The sequence below is a fragment of the Mytilus trossulus genome, chromosome 12 (genome assembly GCF_036588685.1).
Source record: "Mytilus trossulus isolate FHL-02 chromosome 12, PNRI_Mtr1.1.1.hap1, whole genome shotgun sequence".
In the NCBI taxonomy this organism is placed as follows: Eukaryota; Metazoa; Mollusca; class Bivalvia; order Mytilida; family Mytilidae; genus Mytilus; species Mytilus trossulus.
Genome location: NC_086384.1, coordinates 264,732 through 279,029, shown reverse-complemented (window position 1 = coordinate 279,029; position 14,298 = coordinate 264,732). Strand labels below are relative to the sequence as shown.

At 31.5% G+C, this 14,298-nt stretch overlaps 2 protein-coding genes across 3 annotated transcripts in view; one reads left to right on the top strand and one right to left on the bottom strand.

Moving 5' to 3' along the window:
* The window catches only part of LOC134692722 (neuralized-like protein 4), a 41,251-nt gene extending 40,574 nt beyond the window's left edge, over positions 1-677 (bottom strand). The window contains exon 1 of one of the 2 annotated variants that reach the window (XM_063553219.1): positions 452-677. In XM_063553219.1, the coding sequence (XP_063409289.1) occupies positions 452-634 (183 nt within the window). In that variant the 5' untranslated portion in view covers positions 635-677. The remainder of the gene's footprint in view (positions 1-451) is intronic. The other variant, XM_063553218.1, reaches the window with a different exon arrangement.
* On the top strand, positions 610-14,298 carry LOC134692724 (spermidine synthase-like). The gene is made up of 8 exons (XM_063553224.1): positions 610-861; positions 2,780-2,900; positions 4,642-4,734; positions 9,643-9,796; positions 11,153-11,236; positions 11,768-11,913; positions 12,753-12,875; positions 14,137-14,298. The coding sequence occupies exons 1-8, from the start codon at positions 731-733 to the stop codon at positions 14,173-14,175; spliced, it is 891 nt and encodes a 296-aa protein (XP_063409294.1). The 5' UTR covers positions 610-730; the 3' UTR covers positions 14,176-14,298.

Genomic DNA, 14,298 nt, shown 5'->3' with positions numbered 1-14,298 from the left:
ATTCTGAAAGTATTGGACACTGACTCTTAGTAGAGCAGGGATACAGGCACGTCTACCTAGCTTCCATCTGGTAAATGACGTCTTCAATTGACAATCTTTTTTGGTGAAAGACTGATACTGGAAGATCATGTTCTGTACATGGTAGTCCAAAAATAATTATGATGTCTGGCAAGGCTATTTTAAAAAAAATTTCCGGGGCAAATAGGAAGGCGTCCCAGAAAAAAATAAAATAGCCTTGCCAGACGAACCTTGCCAGACATCATAATTATCTGGACTATGTACATGGCAACCCTTCACTCAAATGTTTAAGGGTATGCACTCAGCACAGACCATTAGGGATAAAATGTTAGCACAGACATATTGCACAATTTTAAGACTGATATTGGTTTAAGGGACTGGGGAAACGCTGACAAGTAAGAAAAAATATAAGACATGCTGAGACATGGGCAACCTTTTTGTCTATTTTGACTTCAAATAATTGGTCTTCCTTTAATGGGTCTCTGCTAATAGCGACACCATTATTGAACTCTTGGGCGGGATGGTTTCTCTGTGCTGTCCTGTTCTCATTACTCAGTTGGACAAGAGATCCAACCCTTTCATGGAATTTTGGCAAGGGTTCGTCTGAGGAGGCCATTTTCTGGAATCCTCTGATTTTTACGTCTACCTGGTAAATCCAAGAGAACACCCGAAAATAACAGTTTCCGTTTTTCGGTTCATCAGCTGATTACCAATGGATTTAATTAAAGACGGGTGGTTTAGTGAATTAAGTGAACTATGGCCAGGACAGTGCATGTCACTCCAAGTGGAAGAATTGTTGTTTCATGAAAAATCTAAATATCAGGATTTAATTGTATTTAAAAGGTAAAAATTGATATAATTCACTGAATAAACAACACACGTGTCCAAACTGTTATTTTATCTTATATGATGTATTATCATTCAATGCTGAAATTAAAAGATAAAAGAAGATACAATAATACTCAGAATTTTTCTGTAAAGAATTATTTGCTATTTCATAGTTTTCAATAAAAACATCTAGGTTTTTATGAATGTTTTTCATTTTTTTGTACAACATATATATAACAATCATGAATATATTTAGATATATAATAAAGTTAAAGGGCATAATCAGCTTATCATTAGCCTAATACTTTTTTGCTAATTGAGGGAAAAAAAGGTGTTAAGACGGTCTTGTTTTACATGTTTTAAGGTTCATCATAACAAATGGACAAATATGGCCGTATTTTCACCTCAAAAACTACTCTGTGTACAGACTTACCTGTGCTGTTTGGAAAGTTTTAATGCCTAGCATCCACTAGATATATAAAAGTTAAATGCATTTTGTGTTTAAGAAAGATAAAATCTTTCTTGGTTTTTGATGGGCATTTTTTTTCCTTTCTGCAGAGGGTGCAAAAATAAACAAACACCTGAATTACTTTGATACTGTCCACTCACTGACTCAGATAAACTCTTTAACTCACCTGTAGTTGTGAAGATACCTGGTGTCCATGTCAATTAAGGACAGTGAAAACAATACAAACCGGTTTTTTACCTGAGGGAGCATCTCATAGTTGTACCACAACTTAGTCATTTTTCACACCTTTTGCATGAAAGAAAAAAAAAGCCCATCAAAATCCATAAGAGATTTTATCTTTCTGAAACACAAAATGCATTTAACTTTATTATATCTAGTGGATGCTAGGCATTAAAACTTTTCCAACTTTACAGGTTAGTCTGTACTCAGAGTAATTTTTGGCATGTAAATACAGCCATATTTCTCCGTTTGTTATAATGAACCTTAATGGTTTTAGGCAAAATATAATTTTTTCATAAACATTATATACATGTAAGCAGAATTGTGAAATAAATTAGAATTAATTATAACCTTAACCTGAAACCCTATCATGGGACATATTCCAATAAACATGATAAACAGATCAATATAATTTATATATTTTAAGTTTAAATTATGTGTCAGTGCTGTTTAAGTTAAACCTTTATGTCATTCATGTCATTGCTATTTGAGTTTAAATTATATCATTTATATGTCAGTGCTGTTTAAGTTAAACCTTTATGTCAGAGCTATTTAAGTTTAAATTATATAAATTATATGTCAGTGCTGTTTAAGTTAAACCTTTATGTTAGTGCTTTTTAAGTTTAAATTATATGTCAGTGGTATATATTTAACTTTAAATTATATATATTTCATGTATGTCAGTGGTATTTAAGTTAAACCTTTATGTCAGTGCTATTTAAGTTTAAATTATAATGTCAGTAGTATTTAAGTTTAACCTTTATGTCAGTGCTATTTAAGTTTAAATTATAATGTCAGTAGTATTTAAGTTTAACCTTTATGTCAGTGCTATTTAAGTTTAAAGTATAATGTCAGTGCTATTTAAGTTTAAATTATAATTCAGTCCTATTTAAGTTTAAATTATATGACCGTGCTATTTAAGTTTGAATTATATGTCAGTGGTATTTAAGTTAAACCTTTATGTCAGTGCTATTTAAGTTTAGATTTTAATGTCAGTGCTATTAAAGTTTAAATTATAATTCAGTCCTATTAAAGTTTAAATTATATGACAGTGCTATTTAAATTAAACTTATATACATGTACATGGTGTATGTCAATGGTAATAAAGTTAAACTAATATGTCATGTATGTCAGTTCTATTTCAGTAAATACTATTTGTCAGTGATCCCTATTTCAGTTAATATTACATATCAAAGAGTTCCCTTTTTCACTCAGTAAATATTATATCTGTGTTGTCTATTTCAGTAAAACTTATGGTAATGTTTTGGTGTTAGATGGTGTAATACAGTGCACAGAAAGAGATGAATTTTCATATCAAGAAATGTTGGCACATTTACCACTGAATTCTCATCCTAACCCTCAAAAGGTTTGCACATTGAACAGTTTTAAAGGGGAAATCCAATTACCCTAAGGTAATCCTTAACAGTGAACAGTTTAGAACAGTTTAGGAAGGGGAGATCTAATTACCCTAAGGTAATCCTTAACAGTGAACAGTTTAGGAAGGGGAGATCTAATTACCCTAAAGGTAATCCTTAACAGTGAACAGTTTAGGAAGGGGAGATCCAATTACCCTAAGGTAATCCTCACCAGTGAACAGTTTAGGAATGGGAGACCTAATAACTTGAAGGTAATCTTTACCAGTGCATGCAGTGAACAGTTTGGGGAGGGGATATCCAATTACCCTAAGGTTGTCCTTACCAGTGAACAGTTTAGAAAGGGGAGATCTAATTACCCTAAGGTAATCCTTACAAGTGAACAGTTTGGGAAGGGGAGATCCAATTACCCTAAGGAAATCCTTACCAGTGCCAGTTTGGGAGGGGGAGATCCAATTACATTAAGTTAATCCTTTCAAGTGAACAGTTTGGAAGGGGAGATCTTATAATCCTTAGGTAATCCTTACCAGAATTTTTTTTAGGAAGGGGAGATCTAATAAGCCCAAAGGTTATCCTTGACAGTGAAAAGTTTGGGAAGGGGAGATCTAATTACCCTAAGGTAATCCTTACCAGTGAACAGTTTGGGAAGGGGAGATCTAACTACCCTAAGGTAGTCCTTAACAGTGAACAGTTTAGAAAGGGGAGATACAATTACCCTAAGGTAATCCTTACCAATGAACAGTTTGGGAGGGGGAGATCCAATTACCTTGAGGTCAAATGTAAGGTAATCCTTACCAATGAACAGTTTGGGAGGGGGAGATCCAATTACCTTGAGGTCAAATGTAAGATAATCCTTACCAGTGAACAGTTTAGGAAGGGGAGATCCAACTATCCTAAGGTAATTTTACCAGTGAACAGTTTAGGAAGGGGAGATCCAACTACCCAAAGATAATCCTTACCAGTGAACAGTTTAGGAAGGGGAGATCCAACTACCCTAAGGTAATCCTTACCAATGAAGAGTTTAGGAAGGGGATATCCAATTACCCAAAGGTAATCCTTACCAGTGAACAGTTTGGGAAGGGGACATCCTATTTACTCTGAGATTACCAGAGAACACAGTTTGGAGAGAGGACATCTTATTACTCTCAAGGTAATCTTTACCAGTGAACAGTTCCAGAAGGAGAGATCCAATTACTCTTTAAAGGTAATCATCATAAGTTAACAGTTTTTAAAGAGGAGATCCAATTATCTTACCCTAACCATTACCTGTCAACTGTTTGAAAAGGGGGACTTGACATTGTTTATTTTGATTAATCTAAGGTTCTCTATGCCAAATTATGTAAAGTTTATTTCAATTAATCTGATTAATCTAAGGTACTCTATGCCAAATTATGTAAAAAACTAAAATCTTTAACCTTTGTCAAATGCTTATTTATCAGTCATGGTAATTATTATACAAGTGATTTCAGAGTCCCCCTTTTAAGTGATGAAGTGATTTTTACACTAAAAAAAAAGATATATATGAAATATTTGGGGTTCATAACTTCATAGTGACCATCAAAAATTGGTACATGAAAAATAGGTATGCAACATGTGCAAATGATATATACATGCTATTAATTTTTTAAAGAAAACATTTAAAGGTATTTAAATTGGAATTTATCACATGTTTATTCAATTTAAGTTATAAAAATGTAACATTTATATATATATCATTTTAATTTTTCTTTTCAGGTTTTGATAATTGGTGGAGGTGATGGGGGTGTACTAAGAGAGGTTGTTAAACATCCACAGGTGTCATCAGTTTATATGTGTGAAATAGACGAGGTATGTTGATAGGTACTAAGGGGGGTAATCAAGCATCAACTGGAGTCATCACATTATATATGCGAAAAATATTAGATTGTTAATACAACATTTATTTGTACAAGTATCAAACCTCCAGAGGGTCAATAATCAATATATATGATATGCTCAAACAGGTATCTTTGTTGTATGAAAATAAATCCTTACTTGAATTGTAAATAAGTCACATGTTACCACATGTACCAGGTTACAGATAAAACAAAGTGTTCTTGGAAATCCCTGTGAATGATGCATGTATCACTAATAGAGTTTATGTAAATATAGGTGTCATTGTGATAAAAGAAATTTAAAATACCTGCCTGGCATATATATAACAAGTAATAAAAAAATACCTATATGAGTAATTCTGTAATAGCAGGTATTGCCTGACATACATTGACATATACATGATATATATAACAAGTAATAAAAAATACATATCTTTGTCTCTGGATATGAACATCGAATTAAATTGTATCTGGGTAAAAACAGGGAATAAGAAATATCTCTTGGTAAAAACAGGTAATTAAAAAAAATGGTAAAAAAATAGATATCTGAGAAAATACGGGAATTAAAAACAGGGAATTAGAGATATATAATTGGTGAAAACAGGGAATTAGGAATATCACTGGGTAAAAACAGAGAATGAGGAATTGATATCAGGGTAAAAACAGGGAATTAAAAATATCTGGGTAAATAAATAAAGGCAACAGTAAAGTCATGAATACCACTGTTCAAAACTTATAAATCCATGGACGAAAAACAAAATCAGGGTAACAAACTAAAACTGAGGGAAACACATTAAATATAAGAGGAGAACAACGACACAACAATGAAATGTAACACACACAGAAACGGACTAAGCATTGGACAAAATTCTATGAAAACAGGGAATTGAAATTATTCTTGGGGAAAACAGAATTTTTGTAATTACTCTTCAGTAAATTAAGGCAAACACAAAACCAATAATTTTTCCAATCAAGCTAATTGGTATTTTTTCTTTTGGAATTGTTCTAATTCTGAAACAAAGAATAGCATTTTTGAGAGTTTGATTCAAGTCATTGATGTTTCATTTCTCTGAAATCCTGTTAAATATTTATATAAGTTTATACCTACAATGTACATACATCAAGTTCTATTGAATTTCTTGTAGATTTTCCACACTGTCATGACTGTATAGAAATGATAGATATTGGTGCCAATATTTACTTTTTGTGTCAGATCTTTGAGCTGATGCTGAAAATAGTCCTCTGATTATTTTGGTACACTCTGGATAACATATTTTAAGTAAAAGTGTGCACCTTAATATACATGCCTTAATTATATACTTTGCTTGCTATTATCTAGTTGCTTTATATTTGTCTAGTCTTTGAATTAATTTACTTTACATTTATCTAGTCTGAATTAATTTAGAAGGGTCAAGACTAACTTTCCTTGCATTTGGTCTACAAGGTCTTGTCTATGACTTATCTAGTGAGGGAGAAATTAGGTGTGCCTTAGCAGCTATTATTATAGCATCAACTTTATTGTAATTAGTTTTAATGATTGCATTATAAATGCAAGCAAAGGCTGCGCCAGAGGGGGCCCCCATAATTAATATGTATCAGCAGTTCATGTGTAGTTTAGTCTAAGACACCATATAAAATGTCTAATGAACTTCCTAGGAGACCCCCAAAGACTGCAGACAGTCAGGTAACAAGATGTAAATATAAATATATAAATAGATAGCAAACTAGTTTAATTAGATTTTTCATGGTCTGTTTGATTTCATATTATAGGCTGAAAATTGCAAAATCTGCTTAAAATAATCTGAACAGTATACTTTTTCTTAAAATCCATCTTAAATGTAACAGTATTATAAAATTCCTAAATATGTGCTTGTTTTGAAAACAATTAGTACAATTTATTCAGAATTTTCCATATTTTCTTCATTGATACAGGATACCATAATCGTTGTGTCTTGATGTTTTGGCTAAAAAAATATATTTATATTTGGTTTTGAAATTCCAGTTGTATAAAATTTATTCCAAATCATTGGCAATGTAAAATTCTTTAAATCTAGTAAAGAAAAAAACTTTTAACTTGGAATTAAAATCTTTAAAATAGGCACCATGTGATATTTGTGACCTGTACACCATCTACATGGTTTCCACATTTTAACCTACTTTAGTGGGCTAAAATCAATAAAGTACTTCCTTTCAAGTCATGCCTGGTAAAAGTTTACTTTTCCTTTGACAAGTTTATTGCATTTCTGAAAAGTGTTTGCAGAACATGAATAAAAAAAAATAATTAAAAATTGTGACAAAGTTACCAACTTTGTACATTCCAAGTGTAACGGTATATTAACATGCATTTTTCATTTAATTACCTTTATTCACCTAAAATATCCAGTAATATTTACTGCTGAAGCAAAATCAATCAAACGAACATCAGCACCATGATAAGAGACGTAATTTCGATTGAATTTTCCAAGGACCCTTTACATCGTTATTGGGAAACGTAGTGTGTTTAAACGTCTGTCAAATCTGAAATCGATTTTGACAAGTCATTGGGCATTTATTTTTACACAAGATCGTATGTAACATTATGCACATAGTCCTGAAAAATAATAGACCCCTGGCGCAAATTGTATTTTCCTTTTTTAAACAAGACGAAACAAGTCTACAGATTATGTTTGCTAACATCCCGTTGGAAACAAAAACAATGTTTAGAACTAGTATATCGTATGTCCAGCTGTAAGGGCGTGATCACATGTTAGTCACATGTTTCACATATGACCGGAAATGATTACAACTTAAGGACAAAAACAATTTTAATAAATAACTGGACTTCTGTTTCGTGTGAAATGTAATGCATAACGATAACGTCATTTTCTTACTTAAGGCAGATTTTACAATAAGAAGGAATTATTGTTTTTGTGTATCCATCAAAAAAGCAATTGCTGAAACTGTGAAACAGACTGTGTAATGGAGTAATGCATTATGTTATTGAATAAAATGTGTCTTTCTGAGTAAATAAAAATAAAAATTACTCTGTGTTTGTGTTTTTTGTTGGAATTGGAGGGTTTTCAATTTCAAAATATTGGACATGGAATAGACATCATGACCTACTTTACTGACATCCAGCTTATTTGGAGTGGAATTTTGAAGTATTATTTATAAGTGGAGCCTAATAACATGGACTTATATTTTAATAAAAAGTCTTCTTTTGTGTTTTACTCATAACTTTAAGGCAGATTTTTATTGGTAAAGGCTAAAAAAGGTAATTTAATAATATTGTTGCTAACGTCACGTCTTTTCCGTCCATTGTGGTATGTCACAATCGCAATTTTCTTGTTGGTTCTCAGACAGCCAATTGTAGTTATTTTTATCCTGGGTTTTATAAATAATTGAAAATAGCAATCATATTAAATTTGGATGACGTAAGGGGGTCAAAGGACTTGAGGAATCAATATCATTGGCTGTTTTATTTTTTGCGAACGTTACTGCTCTAGGTTTCCGTCCAAATCAGTGTCACGTGAGCAACATATATTTAGATCTGTAACTCTCCTGTATAGGAGTTACGATATCGCCCTTTGCAGAAATAGATTCGGAGTCAGTTCCTTCACATGATGGGGAAGCAAAAAAGGCAAGTTGTATGTAATATCGTTACAAGAGGACCTGAAATGTATTCCGTCCATCAAAAAGACATTCGCAACAAAACGTAATATCATGATAGTAGATGTTGCTAATGTTACTATTACGAATTGGTTTCTTGTGTATTCATTTGATATAAAGTACACCTGCAAATGACATTCTGTATATTTAGAAATTCTAAACCAGATTGTACAATTTTATTACTCCAGGCATATATTAAACATCACTGTTTGCATACATTTTAACTTTTAAAGATGTTGTTGCTCATGTGACATGTCCAAATGTCGCTAACGTTACTATTTTTTTGGTTTCTTGTGTATTCATTTGATATAAAGTACACCTGCAAATGACATTCTGTATATTTAGAAATTCTAAACCAGACTGTACAATTTAATAACTCCAGGCATATATTAAACATCACTATGTGCATACATTTTAACTTTTAAAGATGTTGTTGCTCATGTGACATGTCCAAATGTTGCTAACGTTACTCATTTTTGTCTCCGTCACGTTAGCAACATGAAAGTAGGAGACAGAACACAATACTGTAAAATCTGCCTTAATTATTACGAAGATCAAAACAAGAATGTAAATCATCTCTGATTTACCTGTTTGAACATCTCGCGAGAGTTCATATTTGCATATTGTTTTTAAAAATTCTATTACAACAAAGCAGATTGTAAACATCATCTAAAATTTGCGTTACGAAATCGGACACAAAAGTCACGCCACTGTTCTTACATCTGCTACATAAATACTTATAGTTCTCGGCATTTTCTTCTGACTATTCTTATTGGTCGATGTTCTTTGTTATTTGAATGCAAAAGTTACGAATTTGCCGGTGACGATTATCTATAAATCAGTCAGCGTTATGCTCTTCGGAAGCAAAAAGTAACGCGAGAAACGACACAAAAATACGGTTGTAGAATCTTTGAAATTTGTATATTTCAATTTTTTTTCTAGGGAAGAGTAGCATACACTTGTATGCTGATAAAAATAATGGCATCTTTAGATGTAGTTACAACTTTTCTTACAGTAATTCACAATTTTATCACTTTTCTATAGGTATAGGAAACGAGCCCTATAGCAAATTATGGTCCATATACAGGTTAAATTATGCCTATATAAATTGTTTGAAGATGTCAATGTTAATTACGAAGATTAAAATAACAACAGAGCAAGCAAGCCTACCAAAGTTTAACTCTCCAAGCATAAGGAAATTAGCTGTAAACTTTATTTTATTTTTTCATTTCAGAAAGTGATCGAGGTATCGAAAAAGTATTTACCAAACATGTCATGTGGGTTTAACAGTGACAAGTTAACTCTTCATATTGGAGATGGATTTGAATACATGAAAAAACACCAGGGTGAATTTGATGTCATTATAACAGATTCCTCAGATCCCATTGGTTAGTAATCTATTGTTACTATGGTAATACATTGTGTAAAAGTGACAAATTACAGACAAATTAGGTACATATATAAAACAATCAAAAGATTTAGTTGCCATTACTATTATGACTATATGGTATAAAATATATTTTCAAAAGAGTGGCCATTTTATAATGGAGGTTGAAAAAGATGAATTAATTGATATTTTGTCCTTGTGACTTCTCAGTCTTTTTTTACATGAACATTGATTGATTGATTGATTGATTGATAGTTGCTTAACCTTCAGTGGCAAATATAAAATGAACAAATTGAACTTTTAGAAAGAGCAGTGATAATAATGATAATATTCTTGATTTAAAGAGGGTAAACACAGTAAGTTACAAGCTTATTACCCTGAGGACCTTACATACGATATAATCAAAAACAGATATTTACACATAGATTATTTACAATCTTATAGTTCAATGTACGTAACATTATAAAAGATAAAACAGTTCAAGAGGTACATGTAGTTAAAATGAAAACATGTGATATACATGTACTTGATGTACCAATCAATATTACGTACATTCTGAAATCATTCTTAAACTTATCTGTGTCAAGCACTCCTTAATGTTTTGATTAAGAGTAATAAAGTGTTTTTAAAAATTTTAAGCATTTTGTGTATGGTAGACAATTCCATTTAACTGAGAGAAAAAAATCTTCAACAGTTCAGTGTCCTTCAGTTTTTGGCTTATTGACTACTTTAACTTCAATATATTTTTGGTAGGGGTGTGCCATATTTGCCTCAAAAAACGTACCCATTTTAATATAACATTCACTGAAATTTAGTACCTATAGTTATATAAATATTTAAGAAAGAATGACCTACATACTTATAAAAAATATTTGAAATATGATGTTAAAACGTTATTGAAGATCAAATCAGGAGACAAATTTCCGGGGTTCATTTGGGAACTTATTTGAAAGGTTATATTAATAATTGACCATTAATAATGTAAGATTCTCAATAGCATATTTATATGATATGTAGATTATACCCCAAATCAATATACAGTTTTCAAATGTAAATGCATTTTAATATAGGATGTCATTAAAAAGGAGGGTCATTCTTATATAAAATCTCGCAAAATTATGACCCATATTTTTGGCACATCCCTGTATACCCAATAATTGGAAGTTACCCATCCCCCCTCCCACCCCCTCCCTCATCAAATGGCAAAATCAAAAGCTTAAACAAATCAAACAAATGGAAAACAATTGTCCTATATTCCTGACTTGATCATAATGACATCCCTGATATTACTTACACACAAAAACTTTTGATCTAAATGACATGTGATACTAACAGGGTTTATATTGGTTTATTATAGGACCAGCATCTTCATTGTTTGAGAAATCATATTATGAGTTGATGAAGACAGCATTAAAACCAGGTGGCATTGTCTGTTGTCAAGGTAACTGTTATTAGTATAGATAAAAGTAAACATAATTCATTCATTGTGATTGACTACTATGATTTGATTTTAGGGTTTACCAATGTAACTATAATAAGCTTCATTGCTACGTTAAACTCCTCTCAAGCACATTTTGCTTAAACTTTTTTTCCACCAGAACCTTTAAGTGATATTACACAGTTGCTGTGGATGGTTAAAGATCAAGATAAAACAATGATTATGAACAAAAGACCAAAACTAGTTCAAAATCTAAACAAAACAATTGAGGTTGATGTCATTCAATGCTTTATGAAGGTTTCATTGAAATGCATTTGGCTTCTTTATTAACAAACAAAACCATACATTAATACCTGGTTTTCAAAAGACACATGTTAATGCAATGGGGTAATGTCGTTATTCTACAATAGAAATAGCCTGTCAAAATGTGTCTGGGAAAAGGTATGAATTACATGAAGCTCCTGATAAAGATCTGATTTAAAGAACAGTCTATATAAATGTATGATTGATTTATACTGGGGAATCTTCTTTCAGGAGAGTGTTTATGGCTTCATTTAGACCTAATTAAAGGAATGTTAGAGTTTTGTGGCAATCTGTATGCTGTAACAAGTTATGCCTACACAGCCATACCCACCTACCCTAGTGGACAGATAGGTTTTATAATGTGTAGTAAAAATCCAGTAAGTACACACCTATCCTAGTGATCTAAAATGATTTATCATGTGTAGTAAGAACCCAGTAACTTTACACCTATCCTAGTGGGCTCAAAGGATTAATCATGTGTAGTAAGAACCCAGGAAGTATATACTTATCCTAGTGGGCTCAAAGGATTTATCATGTGTAGTAAAAATCCAGAAACTTTCCAACTTTCTTACAGGAATGATTTATCATATGTATTAAAACTAAGTAGTTATCTAACTTTCTTATTGGAAGATTAGATTTATCATGTGAGTGTTCAGTTTAAACCTGTAAGTATCCACTTATCCTAATGGAAAGTTTTATCATGTGTAGTTAAAAGCAAGTAACTATCTAACTACCCTAGTGACAATTTCCCCCAATACATTGCATGAGTTGATGTATAGGATTTTTCATGTGTTGTAAAATTGTATCAACCTATGTGGACAGATAGGATTTTATGCTCCTGCCATAGCAGAGGAGGCATACACTTTTATTCTTGTACGTCTGTAGTACTATACCATAGATTAATATTGAATTTGGGTGGTGTCATATATATACTTTTCAAGAGTTATGCCCCTTTACAAATGGAGAAATAGAATAATATTGCATATCAGTTCTCTATCTTAAGTTTTGCCACATCCAAATGTGATGGATCTTATACACAATGCTGATTACCACGAAACACAGATAAAGTTACAATTTGGTGGTGTAACTGTTAGAAAGAAAAATTTACTGATTTGTATTTGAAGTTTGTTTCGGTTTACTTAATGCAAGCATTTATTTAACTATCAATCACAAAGTTAAAAAAGTTTGAATGTTTATCTTTTCTTTTTTCTTTCAGGATACCAATTTTGCAGAACCATTGAGAAAATTTACCCCTGAAGAAAGTGAGAAGTTAGATTTAAAGTATTACAACTCTAGTATACACAGCAGTGCATTTGTTTTACCAGAATTTGCTAGGAAGGTAACTATCTGTTCAAAACAATACATGAAGGACAAAAAAGTACCTGTACAACAAAACAATACCTGAAGGACGAAATAATACCTGAACAACAAAACAATACCTGAACAACAAAACAATACCCAAACAACAAAACAATACCTGAAGGTCAAAACAATACCTGAAGGTCAAAACAATACACAAACAACAAACAATACCCAAAGGACAAAACAATACCTGAACAATAAAACAATACCTAAAGGACAAAACAATACCCGAAGGACAAAGCAATACCCGAACATCAAAAAATAGAAGAAACCAACAAATATAAACCAACTTTACACTCTTCTAAAATGCAACCTATGGATATAACAATTTCCATGCTTGTCATGTTTATACTGACCCAAGCACATTTCACTTCTTAAAAATTGCTAATGAATATACATTACCATCTTTTAATGTTTGTACCCAGAAATAATCTATAACATGCAGAACATGAGTGCTAACACTTATCAAAATGAGGTGAAAGTACAAGATTTAAAATTGTAGGAAATACTTATCAAAATGAGGCAAAAACATGTCAATATGTGGGGAAAGTATGAGAGCTAATATTGTAGGACTTTTGAACTTCTTATAACTTTTACATTCTTTTCACTTTAGCATGCTGGTAACAAATATATCTGTATAATAACATTAGATGTAAGTTTCATTATAATACGTTATTTTGATTGGCTAACATGTTATTCCGTAAACAATTGCATCAGACAATAACATTTATCATGCATGATGACACGAGGTCCCACAAAAAAAGTGCACAGGTGAATTAAATAAAACTGGATAAAAATCATGTTTTCATGATTTTAGCTAAAAAAATGTAATTATAAGTATTGAATACTTCTTTTTGAAACTTTATAGGGTTGTAAAAGCGTTAACCGTGCGTACATTTTTAGAATGAAGCGCTTCCGCACTTCATACAAAATGTACTTTGGTCAACGCTTTTACCACCCAATAAATTTACAAAAAGAAGCATTCAATTCTTAAATAAATTGAAGATTGCACCAAGCTTAATTCTATAATAATTTCTGCAGAGATGATCATTATATGAGTGTTATTTTTTTTGGGGTATCTGCAAGGTTTTTTATGCCTTAAATATATAGAAAAGTTACCCTTGTTAGTTGATGTCGGTCACATTGAGATATTTTATATGGTAATTATTATTTTGTTAGATGTCTTCTCATACAATTTTGCTCTATTCTATAAGTAATTGATTTTAATTGTATTTCAGAAATTGAGTCAGACAAAAAGTATACAGAATGGAAATTAGAAGACTGTACTTTTCAGCATTAATATCATCTTTAAGTTTCATTGGTTGTACAAAGATGTCAGCATGTCAAATATAAACATTCTAAGATATCTTTACACAGATAATAAATGTATTTTATGTTAA

What these genes read in the sequence shown, in the direction of transcription:
- LOC134692724 (XM_063553224.1), top strand. Translation starts at nt 731, where the DNA reads ATGGATTTAATTAAAGACGGGTGGTTTAGTGAATTAAGTGAACTATGG. An exon ending in AGATTCCTCAGATCCCATTG is followed by an intron (nt 9,797 to 11,152) that starts GTTAGTAATCTA and finishes GGTTTATTATAG; the next exon opens with GACCAGCATCTTCATTGTTT. An exon ending in TAATGTGTAGTAAAAATCCA is followed by an intron (nt 11,914 to 12,752) that starts GTAAGTACACAC and finishes TTTTTCTTTCAG; the next exon opens with GATACCAATTTTGCAGAACC.